Raw genomic sequence first — 15,507 nt, 5'->3', positions numbered from 1 at the left:
AAAGCCAAAACATGGAATAATTCAAATAGAACAAATACCCGCGACTGAGGCGTAACAAGTCTCAAAAGTTATAAAACAACGTTTTCTTATTCGTTTAGTTTAAAAACTTTGGGGACTTTTCATTGGTCATTTCAATAAATTAAGCGTCCTTACGTTTCAACCACTAATTTTAATTTACAGAAGGCATGATTTTATGTCATTGGGTATAAACATGAAATCATCGACCATTGTCTTATCCCTTTAGATCTCTGTGTTTCAACAACTTCATTAAAATTTAAATTGGTAGAGCCTGCCTTCCTCTTTTTACTCTAGATTCCTTGCAAAACCTGTGCACGCAACTGAGGAAGATTCTTAAATGAATTCTAATTATTTTTTTCTATGGCATTAACTAATATAATATCATGATGAAATAGTTTTACCTTGGAATAAAGTGATAGGTATATGAAAATATTTCCTTAATTTTTGTATGTGGAATTATCCTATATAAACATGATTTATGCGGCTATATTGGACTGTAAATTACACTGGTACCCAAAGTTTCATAAGTATGTTATCTTATACGCTTGCTCAAAAACTTTTTTATTTATTTAATAATTAGATTTTTTGGTGCCAATTATTTCAAGCAATAATTTCAATCTATAGAGAGGGGGGGGGGTAATCTTGTGTATCATCATTATAATTATTTATAATTTATTATATACATATCTGTGTTAACCCTGCGGTTACCCCACTTTTGTTTAAACAATTTAGCAAACCTTTCCTACCCTTTTTCATTCATTTTCTTTCATAATCTTTTATAATAAGTTTATAAAATGGAAGGGATATGGTTTGTGAAGAAAAAATAGACCTTGTGCTGATACTAGCGGCTACGCCTCTACAAGCATCTAGGGGCACTTATGGAGAGTTGGGCTTCTACTCTCATTATCAGTTTTAAAGAAAAAGTATTTTCTGATAGGCGATGGGAGATATCTTTGTATGGGCTATTTTTTTAAGGATGGTGGATGTAATGTTAGAGTAAAATACTAGAGGGAGAAATAGTTAAATTGCTGTATCTCCCCATCGCAATCGTCTTGTGCAACCTTTCTATTGTGTCATTGAAAATTAACCAATGGGTATCGCTTATATTACACAGCCAAGTAGCAGAAAATAATTTAGAAGCAGGAGCAAGAGGTCTTTGAAAAATTAAGGGAGGTAGTTGCCTGTATATATATCTATACTATAGATCTGTTGTGGAGGTACTCTTCCCTACATTAGTTCTTAACCTTCCTTAGAACTATAGGAAGCTTCACTGTAAAGATAAACTATGTTGATTCTATGTTTAGTAAAATATACACACACACAGACAGACAGACAGACATTCTGTTACTGTATTAGAATAATAACAGACCATTATTTTGTCGGAGTTTCAGTATTTTCCTTACCTTTCCAGGAACTATAGGAATATTCACTGTGAAGGAGAACCATGTCAGTGCGAAATAGATAGACATACTGTTACTTTATTAGAATAATGAGAGACAATTATTTTGTTAGAGGTGCGCTATCCCTGTGTTTCCAGTCATGAATTTCCCTATGTGGTGAGGTATGCATTTCGATTAAAACCACAAAATAGCACAAATGCTAAAAGACCGTCTGTCTGTCTTTCTGTTTGTCACAGAAAATATTCAATGTTGAATAAACCAAGTTTGGGTTTAGTAACGTGCAAAGGTGTTAGTCAAGGGGGGTGAGTGAAGCGCAGTCGAAAATTTGAACACCTTTAGGGGGATGTTTTATTGTCAGTGAGTTGAATACCCCTCCTTGAAGTCTACCTACTTGAGAATCCACAACCTTTAATTTTTCCAAGGAGGGGGGATACACCTCTCTACACCCGCTTCTGAACGCCTCTCTTTAGGTTCTTAATCATTAAGGGGTCATTTCCAAAAAGGATTGTGAATTTTGTAGAAAAAAATCGCTCTATTTTTTAGTTTGATCAAATGAACACCGACAAGTATATTTGCTTAAAGATTTCATGGTTTGTAGTATAAAATTATAAATGGATTATTATTATTTGGTAATTAGGCCATTAACATTGATTCTAAAACTCTAAGGCTACTCTATACTTAGGGTATAAATATTACAGAGAACCTAAAAAAAAAGAGTCCTGCTCTGAATTTTCAAAAAAATAAAGGGGTTGGTAATTCTTTTCTAGGGGCGATTTATGTTGGGAGGTAGGTTGTACATTGTGTGCATACGGACAAGGATTAATTTTATGGTTTGTAGTCTACACATAATTTTGTTTATCATCATTTGGAATGTACATCATAAATTGTCTTATCCCTTTAGATTCCTTAGCGTAGCTACTCTTTAACATGGGCAGGTTTGTCTAGGGAGGAGGGGTGGGGTACCCGAGAGTATATTTATTTGTACTAATATTCACTTTTTCCTTCAAAATTAGCAGTAAAAATGTCCTATTGATTTGAAGCATTGAATTTTATTTCATTTGTCCTATAAACTTTATATTTGAAATTGTGATGCTCAAGAATAATTGCAAATCGCTAGCATCTCTTCTGTATACGGATTTTTATTGCTTATTTTTAATTTTTTGGTCAAAACAATTTCGTTGCGCAGACAAAGGCGTGTACAATGATTTAGAGGGGGATAACTTTTCATAGCCTAACATACTTAAGTACTAATCCAGCGGAAAAGTTGGAAATTTCCTTGTTTAGTTGGTTTGATGATATAATTCGTTGACTTTGAACCTTTATGTAAAAGTAATTAGATCTCTGTCTTTATTTACCGAGAGATCTCGCTAACCGTTATGGTTATCTTGAGCTCTTAAGTATGTAGGATATTGTTAAACATATTCTTTGAAAGGCCAGATCGACTTATAAATATCAAGGTTTATTAAATAACATATTTACCAAGAAAAACATAGTAAGGTGGAAATTCAATAAAATATTTAAAGGTTGAATATACAAATTTTTGTTGTGCAAAGCAAAAAAGATCTTTTTTTAAAATTGTCCTTATTTAAATTACAATATTTAATTTTCTAACTACTCATTTACTAGAACTAAAACTTTTATCTTTATATTTTTTGACAACAAATGAAAATGTTAACTAATAATAAATACCAAGCGGATAAATTTTAAACTAAGAAATGTCCATAAAGGAATTGTTCTTTCAGTTAAATTTAAGACAAGATAAACAATACAATTAAAATAATCTTTTATTTATCTATCAATAATCAAGTAGCGCATCCAGTGGCGTACAAAATCACAAAATCACATAGGGACTTTTCTGAATGGAGGGGGTGTTGTAAAAAAGACTTCCCTGCTCCCTTCTTAAAAATCGAGTGCATGATCACTTTGAACATACGTCGCTTACGATAACATTATATTCTTTGTTCATTTACGGGTTGCGGAAGAGGAATAAGAAGACAGAAAAATAGCCTAAAACCGTTCAAAAAAATTATTTATAATTTATTCAGAAAAGATACTAAGCCTCGCTTCCACAGTTTTATTCCCCCCCCCCCCCCCTTTTCTTTCAAGTGCCTCTATAGGCATAGCTGCTAATCCTATTGTATAACATATAAAGTAGTTAGATTTGACTTTTTTGTTTGTCAGTTAAGATCTTGCTAACCACCAAATAGACATTGAGTTCTCCAATTTATAGAAGCTCCTGACATAAGTCCTTGAATAGTTTTACAATGAGAGAGAAATATTTATAATCTGTAAGTCAAAATAAGGAGTAATTTACAGATTAAAGTGTTCAAATTCCATTATCAGATGTTTAAGACATCCTTCAGAAACAAACACCTTACTATAATGTATAAGGTAATAGCTTGTAACTCATTGTAGGGGCATGTGCAAAATTTATTTTTCTGTTTATAAGTTTTAAAGTACTTTGCTTTAAATCTATAAATTATTGTCAAATAATCATATCTAAAAATATTATCTCTTTAAGTTCTAAATATTCAAATATATTTTTATCTGCCGAACACATCACACAACTCAATAAAATTTAAATAAAAAACCTATTTCCACCTAGTGATAAATTTTTTAACTAAATTTTCACAAAATTCTTTCTATTAAATTTACCCCTTTTTAGACGAGTTTATTTAATATAAAAATAATCAATACTCTTTTTAGTAGTGCAAATAAAATCATTTTAAAGTCTCGACGCAAAAGCGAGAATATTTTTTTAAAAATTTAAAGGATAACCCGATCGGTCCAGAGACATCCCCTTACTATGTTATAAGGATTTATTCTTAGTACACATAAAATAACTAAACGTCATTATTATTACTGCCATATTAATTCTACCAGCGGCTACTCCCCTAGAGGCCTCGGGAGGAATTAAAAAATCCCAACTTCTACTGTAAGCGTATTGATATTATTTTGACAGGGTATATCTGAACTGATATGGTTCTCCTTTTTAGTGAAGATTCTCTATTGGTCTACTATTTTCACTATAGGTAATTCATTTTTAAGTAAGTACGTCAAGACAGACGGTAGAAAGGACATACATATTCTAGTTTTAGAGTAGCTGCTCTACGAAAAGTTATAAAAAAAAAAAAACAGTAACAAGCCCTTTACACTCCACAGGGGGAGCATAGGCCGCTGACAATTTGTCAGTGTTTCTGTAACAATGTGGCTTTTTATGGATATGGGATAGGGTTGTCAGCCCTAAGCCCTATGATTGCGGTGTAAAGCGTCCATATGCCCATCAGACAACCAACCCTTTGATTGCACGACTTTTGTCTGAGAAGTCCTAACTGTGCATGGTAGTGAGTTGCGCCTGTTTTGGGCCAAGGCATTCCCCCTATTCTTACTATTTATGTCGCGCACCTGACATAGCAGCAGTAGGAACCATTTTTAACGTCTGTAGTTATGACGCGGTGACGGACCGAGATTCGAACCTATCACCTTCCCGACGACGAGCGGATGCGCTACGTGTTGAGCTACGGTCGCGGGTACGAAAAGTTATACACACAGATGTATATAAATTGAAAATTTTATTTTCGCAATAATCGAAGAAAGCATATTTTTTATAACAAGCAATTAAAAAAAAGAATTATATTATATTAATAATAAAATAAAGGCAACGCGTCTTACATTTATAAATATCTTTTCGGATCTAGTGCAGTTCAAGGTAAAAATGTTCCTAGGAACGATTATCTTCAAAAAAAAATCTATGAACTTTAAAGTCTACTAGCTCCCAAACGGCTGAACGTACATGTTATTCCAACACTTCGTTATGAGTTGCATAAAAAGGCCTAAAATTTTTCTGCAATAGCAAAGATCCAATGATCCAATGATGCACAGGGAAAGCTTGACTGTAGAAAACGCGTAAAATAAATCTTTTTCGCGCATTTATGTACGCGCTATTGAGTAACGGCTATTTTCGATTATGTGTAGGCCTTTTTATGTCTGTTAAAATTTTTGTACTGACATAACATGTAGGTTCAGCCGTTTGGCTGATAGCAGCCTTTAAAGTTCATCTATTTTTGTAGATAATCGATCTCGGAAACATTTTACCGTGAACGGCACTAAATCCATCTTTTCATTTCAGGGTAGCTTCATTTTGTAATGGAGAATAAACAGTCTGGATGTACTTTTTCTAATACTTTTAGTACAAATGTACTGCATAATATGTACTCTAAACTGTTAAAAAGTACATCAGCATTTCAAAATGACTGTTTATTACCATTACCATGACTACTAAAGTACCAAAATAGTTTTTTTTTAAATCTTTGCATTTTTAAACATTATAAGGTGTGCTGTGTCTCTTTCTTTGTGAGTTTTTAAACCTTTTAAAGGTCTTTTGGCTACAAAAAGAATAAGTTTACTATAAAAAATTATAATTTTACTATTGACTTAAAAATTTTACACTAGTTTTTTTTTATTTGAAAGTTTTTATCACTTCTTTACTTATACTTGTTTTTAAAACAAATTTTAATAGTACATTTTGATTTTTTTAATAGGAAACATAAAAATGGCAGAAATTAAACAGCATTTTTTGTTTATAACAGCAGAAAAAGAAGAGTTATCGGCAGTGATTTTTTTCTCTCGGTATTTTATATTACTATTCTTTTTCTTTTTTTTTATACTTCACACATTCCCCGAACGCAAATAAGAAATTTTGTCAAATCACCAAAAAAAAGTCTAACAACTTTTTTCTATTTCATTATAAATTCTTTCTAAAACGTCTCTTATTCATACTTTTTTTGTTAAAATTTTTCAAAAGAATTTCTTATTTCTAAAAAGGTGTTTCTTGGTGCGATGACAAAATTTCTTAATAGCATTAAGGGGCGCTGTAATTTTAATCAATCACACAAATATGAAACAATTAGAATTAATAAAATAATTATAATAAAACATAAAATAGAGAATTATAAGAATTAATAACTAATATACCCAATTAACACGTGTTACTATATTATATTAACTCAAAGTAGCCTTTCTAAAGATCTTTTCTTAGTCCTACATTTTTTAAGATCATTTTTTATTTCTAAACGTGCTTACGTCCTATAGTAGCATGACTACCCAAAAACGTTTCCTATTTTCCCTTTAGGGGCTAACAAAACTGGTTTTAATCTGCGGAAATCTGTTTATAATAAAATGTAACAATTTGCTATTACAGTTCAATGTTATGTTAGCCATGGTCGCTTTTATGTCGACTAAAAAAAGATTTATTTTAGACAAACAACCCTTTAATTGTGAGCCTTTATCTATAGGGCCTGATTGATTTTAAGTGCCTAACATACCAACATACCAATGAGAAAGACATGTATAATATCTTCGCAACCTACTAAAAAAGAAGAAAAAGGGAAATAGTGTTTTTGTTGTTGTTTTGATGTACTATATACTATCAAAGGCTTTGTTCAAGTCTAAAATACATTAATTAAGATGAACCGAAGTTGACTACTACATGCAGCTTATAGTGCCTAATGAAAAATAACGTCATCCAATACAAATGACCAATGAAAGGCCAGTATACATTTTATCATTTGTCAATTACAATGTATACTGGCCTATTATTGGTCATTTGTATTGTATTACGTCATTTTTATTAGGTCCTATGAGCCGCTTCGTAATTGGCATAATTGATTTATTTAATACCGAAACACTAAATTCCTATGACTTCAAAATAATTTAAAACTTTAATAAAGTTAAAAAAAAGGCTACTTGATTTGCATTATCAAAAAAAATCTACATATATAATTGACGAGAGATCAACTTTTTAGCTCGTTACGGTGAAATAAAGTAAGGTACATCAAGTAAACTATTACATTGTAAAAAAATATGCCAGACTTACAAATTTTTTGGCCAAAATGTTATTAAAAAATACCAAAACAAATTTCATTTCATATTGTTTAAATAAAAAAAATTCATAGTTTTTATATAATTTTGGAGAAAAAAAATAAATATTCAAAAAATTGGTAAGATGTGGCATATTTTTTAAATGCAATAATTATTGGATTAACATTAATTAAAGAAATATTTTTATTATTGAAATCTGACACATTATAAGGACATTTTGAAAAATTTATTTTCTTTTCTCCGAAAACTTTTAAAAATTAATTTCTCAAAATTATCCTTTCATATCATATGTATAATGTATATCAACAAAAAGTTATCTATCTATTTATATTATCTTTAACACTTTAATGTAAGAATAATTTCTTTTTAGTGTTGGAAATGTTATTTGATTTTTTAATCTTGATAACTAGTGGGGAAATAAAACAAAACTAATTTTTAAAATCAGCCCAATTTTTGAGGTTTTTTTTGTCAATTTGATTAAATTTCATACCTAAAATATTTGACATGTAAATTGAGGATGTAGAACCAAAATAAAAACTGTTTTACCTTCTTTTGATTTATATATTTTTATGATCTAAAATTGAAAGGTAAAGCTTTTGTTTGTAAACCAAATCCCTATTTTAGTAAATGAATACATAATTTATAAAATAAAATGACTAGGTAGGTATAAATATGAGTATATTCTTAAATTCATAAATATATTATTTTAGAAAAGTTTTAAATGTAAATTTCTATTTGCCTTACACCCATGAGAAAAGAAAAGAAAAACTATTTTGTCTTAAAAATGATTTCTTTTGGGGGAAAATGTTCCTTTTTGCCAAGTGAAAGGAGCTGTTCATTTCATTAATCAAATTTTAGTGGCAAAATAGTTTTTTCTTCCATTTCCCTGTCCCTAGTAAAAACTATTAAAGGAAGACCTGCCAATTGCATAATCCGTGGACAAAAAATAAAATAAAACACATTATTTGATGTAAATTTAAACAATAAATTGAATACACATATTTGCATAGAAGATTTTTTTGGAAAAATGATCAACAAAAATAATTTTTTTTTTCTGAACTTGATGAAATAAATGTCTGGTTGTCTGTAGGGGTGGTTTTTAGAAATGAAAATATGAAATCTTTTATCACAGCCGACCAACACTGGGTTATAATTGTTTTGATTTTTACATGCATCACATCGAATAACTATAATTATTAATATAATGTTCTTTTTTACTAATTTTTCCCCTCTCTGTGCTAAACAGAGAGAAAATTAAGAAAGTACCTAATATAGAGCAGGCCTGCTTTATATTAGGTACTCTGTCTAATGAAAGAGAACCGAATATAGAGCAGTGCTGCTTTCTGGTCGGTTCTCTCTTTTAGTCTCTTCAGGTATGTTTTCATATCATATATATTCACTGTTATATTGTTTATTAAAATAAATTTAACTAATAAGTTTATTAATATAAAATGTAAGCATTTTAATCACATAAAATATCCTTAATCCTTTCCATCCATCTAAACATTTATCTATTACTATGAATAGCTGATTAATATCAGCTTTTGAAACAAACTTTTAACATCAAATTGTCACTAAAAATCCATTAATTGTTAAGGATTTATAACTAAATGCTGTACATTTCTTTTTTAAATTTCTAAATGATTTATAAGCCGTTGGCATTAAATTTCCTTTTAAGTAGCGCAGCTACTCTATAACTATCTGAAGTCAGTGAAAAGTCTACTATGAACATCACTTAATATTTGACTTCTGTATAAGTAGGGGTAAATGCCTTGGCTTATTGATGTCTTTTGAGGTGCAGCGCAAGGTGGTCTGACCGCGAGAAGCTCCTGTCGCAGTGGCGGCACTTGAACGGCTTCGCGCCAGTGTGCTTGCGGTAGTGGCGGGTCAGCTCGTCGCTCCGTGCAAACCGCCACTCACATCCCTCCCAAGAACACCGGTAGGGCTTTTCACCTGAAAGAAAAAAAAATATTTAAAAAATTAAAATCAATTACTAGGATAAGTTGAGGAGGGTTTAGAAGATCCCCACATGGCTAAAGCTCTGCCTAGTTATGGAACCCTTTAGGGTTAAAACTTCTAGCAGGGGACAGAAAATATTTTTTTCTTAAATGGAGGAGGTTTTGATGATCCACACATCAAACCCTATCGAAAAAGTGTGCAGTAAAATAAACCATTCTGTCTAAAAAAGAACTTTTTTAGCAAAATTTTTTTAAAAATTTTTATTCTTTGGATGCCTTTATCCTTTCTTTAAAAAATTATTAAAATGAAAATTGCCACTATGTAATTTTTTTATGGCCAAAAAATCCAATTTTCTAAATGAAAAACATGTTTGTTTCAAAACATCTTAGAATTAAAATTAAAAAAGTTTAAAAATGATGTTTTTCCACAGGGAAAAGAATTTTTATGTCTTGCACTGAAAACACTTTTGGATCGTTGCGGATCTATGAAGTCAACCCAAATGATGATAAACAAAATTACCCCTTATATTGTTTAATTATTAAGGGATTTATTTTGAAAGTGAAATTTTGTACATCCCCCAATTATGATACAACAAGTCCCGATAGTTTTAACGACAAAAAATCAGTGAACTTGTGTATAAAACTTTGGGGGCCAATTTAATATCCAATTTCCCCTCCCATAGTTATTGTACGGACCCTTGCGAGTATTTTCTACTTAATTCTACATTCTCAATTTGTGCAAATTAGAAAGATAGGTATGCAAGATGTGCAAAAAATTGACTTAATTCTTAAACTCTTTTATAATGAATTGATTAAAATTAAAGATTTCTACTTTTTAGGTCTGATTTTATTTCATCACAAGTAAATATTTTTTGTATAACAATGATTTTTTAGTTCAAGGGTATGCAAAATATTTTAACTTTTGTACTTTTTTAACACAAAATTTGTGAATATAGAGGTAGGGAGTGGGAATTGGACTGTAAATTATACTGGTACTCTAAGTTTTATAAACATGTTGATATAAAGAAAGATAGATAAATGTGCATTAAGTTCAATTAAATTGAAAGCATTTGAAGAGATAATTATATTGAAAATATATATATAGTATACATAGATAGATAATTATATTCAAATACGGATCACATTTATTCAAATTAAGGCCATCGCAGGGATAATAAGTAGCAATGCATTAGTTTAAAGGGAAGTTTGTATGTTCGCTAAGATCTCCCTAACCACTGAACCAATTAAGTTCTAATATTTTATTATGAATGTTTGTCTTAGGATAGTTTAACGCTATTATTCGAATACATTTTACATGAAAATTTATATCAAATAATCTGAATTATTTTATGACCTTAAAAGTTAAAAATCCTTTTTTAGAAATTCTAAATTCCCGTATTTTTTTTATCCTTTTGTGATATTGCACCAGGAAATGCGGGGGATAAGATATAATAATAAATTCATTTTTTTCCAGAATTGTTTTGTGTTATTATAGCTGGCACATATTGAGGGGTGAAAAAGGGGTTGTAAATTAAACTTGAATTGCTCAAATAAAAATTAAATGATTCTTCCACCCAAAATTGTGTAACTCGTTCTAACATGATTTGGAAAAAGTAATATTCGCCAATAATTTTAATGGGTAATTTTGTTTATCATAATTGAAGATAAAGGAGGGGAAGAGAAAATAATTTATCTACAATGGTCATATCACTCATTCCCTGGATAAAAGTGGTAGATAAAAGAATCTTTCTTGTTTTGGTGTGAATTCATTACCGCAATTATAAAACAATAAAAATAGCACACTTACATTTCCATCCCTTTATAAACATACTAGCGGCTTTAGAAGAAAAAAATCTTTGGGGGGGAATATTTTTTTTTGAGAGGGGAGGGGGGGTAGTCGACCTCACTATTCTAATTTTAGTTTTAAAAAGAAAATTTTTTTTTTTTGGTTGGGGGGTATTTTTCATTTGTTGGAGGGCTAGGGGTGTCCAACCCCCAAGAAAATAGTTATAAACCTTCCCGGGACCTATGAGAAGCTACCCGAGCTAAGGAGAACCCGATCGGTTCAGCGGTTAGCGAGATCCTTCGCTACAAACAAACAGACAGACAGACAAACATCCTGTTACTTTAGTATAAGGATTGTGTCTAAATGGATATATAATACGTGGATATTGTGAGAGGAGAATTTTCGTCGTCAATTTAGGTTGCTAATATAATCTTAATATATTAGTCAATACGTTCCTCCATGGTTCAGGGGAGGGGATTGGGGAGAGTTATAATAGCCAGCTGAAAGAATAATTTATTAAAGTAGGCGAAAATCTGGTGCAATATCCAAGAAATCAAGAAATGATCGCTATTCAGACATGATAAAATGCGCGGAGGTGAAGACACACCTACTTGTAGTTGTGGTGTACCTACCTCATTCAACATTTAAAGGTATACTACGCTCTTTTAGTTTTTTTTTAAACGGACAATTATGACTAAAAGTACAAAAGTAAAAAGAAAGTTTTAGGTGTTTCCGATTAGGTCTCAATAACCATTGAACTGATTTACTTCTTCGTTTTAGTGAAGCTTTACATAGATCATAGTAAAGTTTCAGGTTATTTTATTTGTAGACTAGCGGCTACGCCCCTAGAGGCCTCTAGTGGCACTTTAAATGTTTTTGTTTGTTAAAGTTAATTTTTATGACGATACCTCTTTATTTGACGTTGAAGTCTCCTCTAATTTTTTTAAAATTTCGATTTTTTTGTCATTTCTCTTGGGAGGGTGGTGGTACCCTCCCCCAAAATAGTTATAAACCTTCCCGGGACTTATGAGAAGCTACCCTGTTAAGGAGAACCCGATCGGTTCAGCGGTTAGCGAGATCCTTCGGTACACACAGACAGACACACAGACACACAGACATCCTGTTACTTTAGTATAAGGATAAAAAAAACTATTACTTAATAAGGTACTTGCTTGATAGTAAGGTTAAAAACCCTTTCTCTAGAAGTACTAATTTTGTACATGTCAAGATATTCCAGATATTCTTTTGGTTGACAAAGCAGTAGTATGTACCCTTTTTATCGTCTACAGTATAATTCTGTGTAAAAAAAGAGGTAAAAAGTTTAACTTTTGGAGGGTACTTTTAAGACACAATGAAATTGAAAATGCCAGATTTTACGTCCAATAAAAAGCATCTATTTGTCAAAGTGTTTGTTGGGGTAAAACAAGGATGACAACATCCTTACGAGCGAAGCTCAACATACCTGACAAAAAGGCATACAGACGGACAGAATGATAGAGTAGTGTCTTGTGTCTTAATTGTCCAAGTAATCCCTATTTCATCAATGATTAAAAAAAAAAGGTTTTCTAAATGGTTTTAAACTAAACTTTTTAAATGATTTTGTTGTTACAGAGTTTGAAATCGATTGACGAGATTAAAAGTATAATATTACATTCAAGGCTATCCGTCACACAAGTACAAACAATTACACATAAACCCCAAATATAGAATAGCTTCGCTTTTCAAAATTATCTTCCTAAGACCGCCCTGAAGTTTATAAATCCAAAAAACTCAAAAGTAAAAAAAGTAAAAAAAATACGTATTTTTTAAGAAGTAGATAAGCAATATAGATGACAAAATAAAGACGTTTTGTAATAATGTAAACTAGTTGCTACGCCTCTAGGGGCTTCACTGTAAAGGAGATAGATAGATAGATAAAAAAACACAGACAAAGAGATAGATAGATAGATGAAAGACTTTTTTGAATAAATTTTTATCTGAGCCAAATTTTATTGTTCCCTTAAAAATAAAATGTGTTCCAAATCTTAGGATGCAGGGATGGGCAAATGGATAAGAAAATAATCTAGTCCCCAAAGTTTTATAAATAAGTTCTCTAATTCGTTGACTTAAAAAGTTTGGGGACTTTTATCAAATCTTGATTTGGTTGAACAAACTTTCAGTGTTAAATACTTCCACCAACAATTTTATACTACAAAAGGGGTAACTTTGTTCATCATTATTGGGGGTATACATTAGTTTATTATCCATTGTCTTATCCCTTAAGATCCCTTTTATACCAGCTACCAAAGGCTAAATAAAAAAGTTGGGTGGGAGATTGATTTATCGTCCATATTCCTAACCCTGTATCCCTGCTTCTTTTTTTCGCCACCATATTTCTAAAGGAAAACCTAAAATATGCAGAAAAATGCAGATTTTTAAGTTTTGGCGGATTTTCAGGAATTACAGGTTATGGACATTGCAAAAAAATTCTTCTTGGTGTACTGTTATTAAAGAAACAGAAAACTGCAGTTTAAATGTTAGACGCTAGTATATCAGCCTTTTAATAAATAGCTTAAAGTCCACAAACTTTAAACAATACTTTATAACTTCAAAAATCAGCTATGTTTGCTATTTTTCTGGTATTTAAACTACACATAACTTTTTATGAAGTGTCATGTGTGACGTCATAAAAATAACACTCTCTTTTTTAAAGAGTTTCTTTCCAACTTCTCCTCTCACCCTCCTTTTTAGACGTATTTTTATGACGTCACAAATGACACTTTCCAGCGCTTTACTTTTTATTCCACCATTCCTATCCCTTATCTCCCTGCGGGGGGAGTTGGGTAGGCTTAAACATGCTTTATGCAAAAACAAAATTAGCCATAACCTACGCAGCACACCTAGCACACACATATTCTTGTTAGGCTGGCTCAAATTTATAGTTTTTTAATCAGGGATCTTAAGGGATAAGACAATGAACGGTGTATTGATGCACACTCCAAATTATGATAATAAAGTTTGGATACTGCTAGCTTGTACCAACTAATCAAGGTTAAATAAAGGTACCTAAACTTTTAAAGCTTTTAAAAATAGTGCAAATCGAACCAGTCTATTATACAAAGAAAATTAAAATTATAATAAATGTGAACCATTCTAACACACACACACACACACAAACAGACACATGTGTGTTTGATATAGAAGAAAATGTGCATAAATTCAGGGATCTTAGGGGATAAGACAATGCAGGATAAATTTTTTACACGCCCAAATATGATAAACAATATTACCCTTGGATCAGCCAATTAAATTTCAAAATCCTAAATTTTTTGAGCCAATAACGTGGTTATAAATTTTTGGTACCAGTGTAATTTACAGTCTAATGTCCCCTCCATCTCTGGCATAAATTGTATATATAGGTGGCATATTTTGATACACCTTGTTGCCTTTTATAAAATATGCAATACAATTATATCTATAAATAGCGCAGTAAACACACTTTTGAAAGAGTTTTAATAATCAAGGAATGACTTTACAAGGTACTGGAAGGGAGGGGACAATAGATTTTAAATAATACTGGTCCCTTAACACTTTCGCTCATTCGTTGGCTTAACAACTCTGGGGGCTTTTGTTGAGTATAGTACCTTTCATGGCAATGCCTCTTAAGGAACGTTACGTCGTGTTTTCACAGTAGCTTTTGATTTATTTTAGGTTAGGTTAGGTTAAGTTAGGTGATTGCCCAGCAGGATTAGGCCATTGGCCTCGGAGGGTTAGAAGAAAAAGCTGATGTGAAAATAAAACAAAATGCCCCTTAAGATGCGTTGCCGTGAAAGGGACCATACCCCTTTTGTCAAATATACAGAAGGTGTAATTTTGTTTATCTAAATTGGGGGTGTTTATATTCCATTGCCTTGTCCTTTAAGACCCTTGACTCTTAACAAAACTAAAAGGACCATTAAAAAATCTATGAAAGTAAATATATAAATATTTTTGAGAAAATATATTAAGTAAACAAAAATATAAGCAAAGAATGTCAACTGATATTTTTCTATTTAATATTTTGGGTTTAAGTGTGTTTTACAAAAAGGTTAGAGAAAAATTATTATCTTAAAGAATGTTTTGGAGTTTTTAGGGATGGATGGGAAAGTGGGCTGTTTTTTCAACCAGTTCCCAAAGTTTTTGAAACATGTTGTCATTTTGTGTGGCTTAAAAACTTTGGGTACTTTTATTAATTACTTAGTTCTCATGAAAACTTATGCCTTTCTAAACAAAAAAGGAAAACTTTTTTCATATACAAGTTTATTTAATTTTCAACCATTCCGAGAAAAATCTGTAAAAATGTCAAAATATTTATTTTTCGACACTTAACATAGGTCAGAGATGCAGGGATAAGACAATGAACGACAAATTAATTCATCCCCCAATTATGATTAACAAAATTAACCCCTCTGTAGATTAAAATTATTGGTTGAACAGTTAGGACACT

At 31.2% G+C, this 15,507-nt stretch overlaps 1 protein-coding gene across 1 annotated transcript in view; it reads right to left on the bottom strand.

Annotated features, from left to right (window-relative positions):
• Positions 1–8,656: 8,656 nt before the first annotated feature.
• LOC145322774 (uncharacterized) overlaps positions 8,657–15,507 on the bottom strand; it is an 89,479-nt gene continuing 82,628 nt past the window's right edge. Inside the window, exon 6 of the mRNA XM_080165029.1 lies at positions 8,657–9,251. Within this exon, the coding sequence (XP_080021155.1) occupies positions 9,076–9,251 (176 nt within the window). The 3' untranslated portion in view covers positions 8,657–9,075. The remainder of the gene's footprint in view (positions 9,252–15,507) is intronic.

The sequence above is a fragment of the Acartia tonsa genome, chromosome 6 (assembly GCF_053477335.1).
Source record: "Acartia tonsa isolate MP-2025a chromosome 6, ASM5347733v1, whole genome shotgun sequence".
In the NCBI taxonomy this organism is placed as follows: Eukaryota; Metazoa; Arthropoda; class Copepoda; order Calanoida; family Acartiidae; genus Acartia; species Acartia tonsa.
This window is presented reverse-complemented; position numbering and strand designations above follow the sequence as displayed.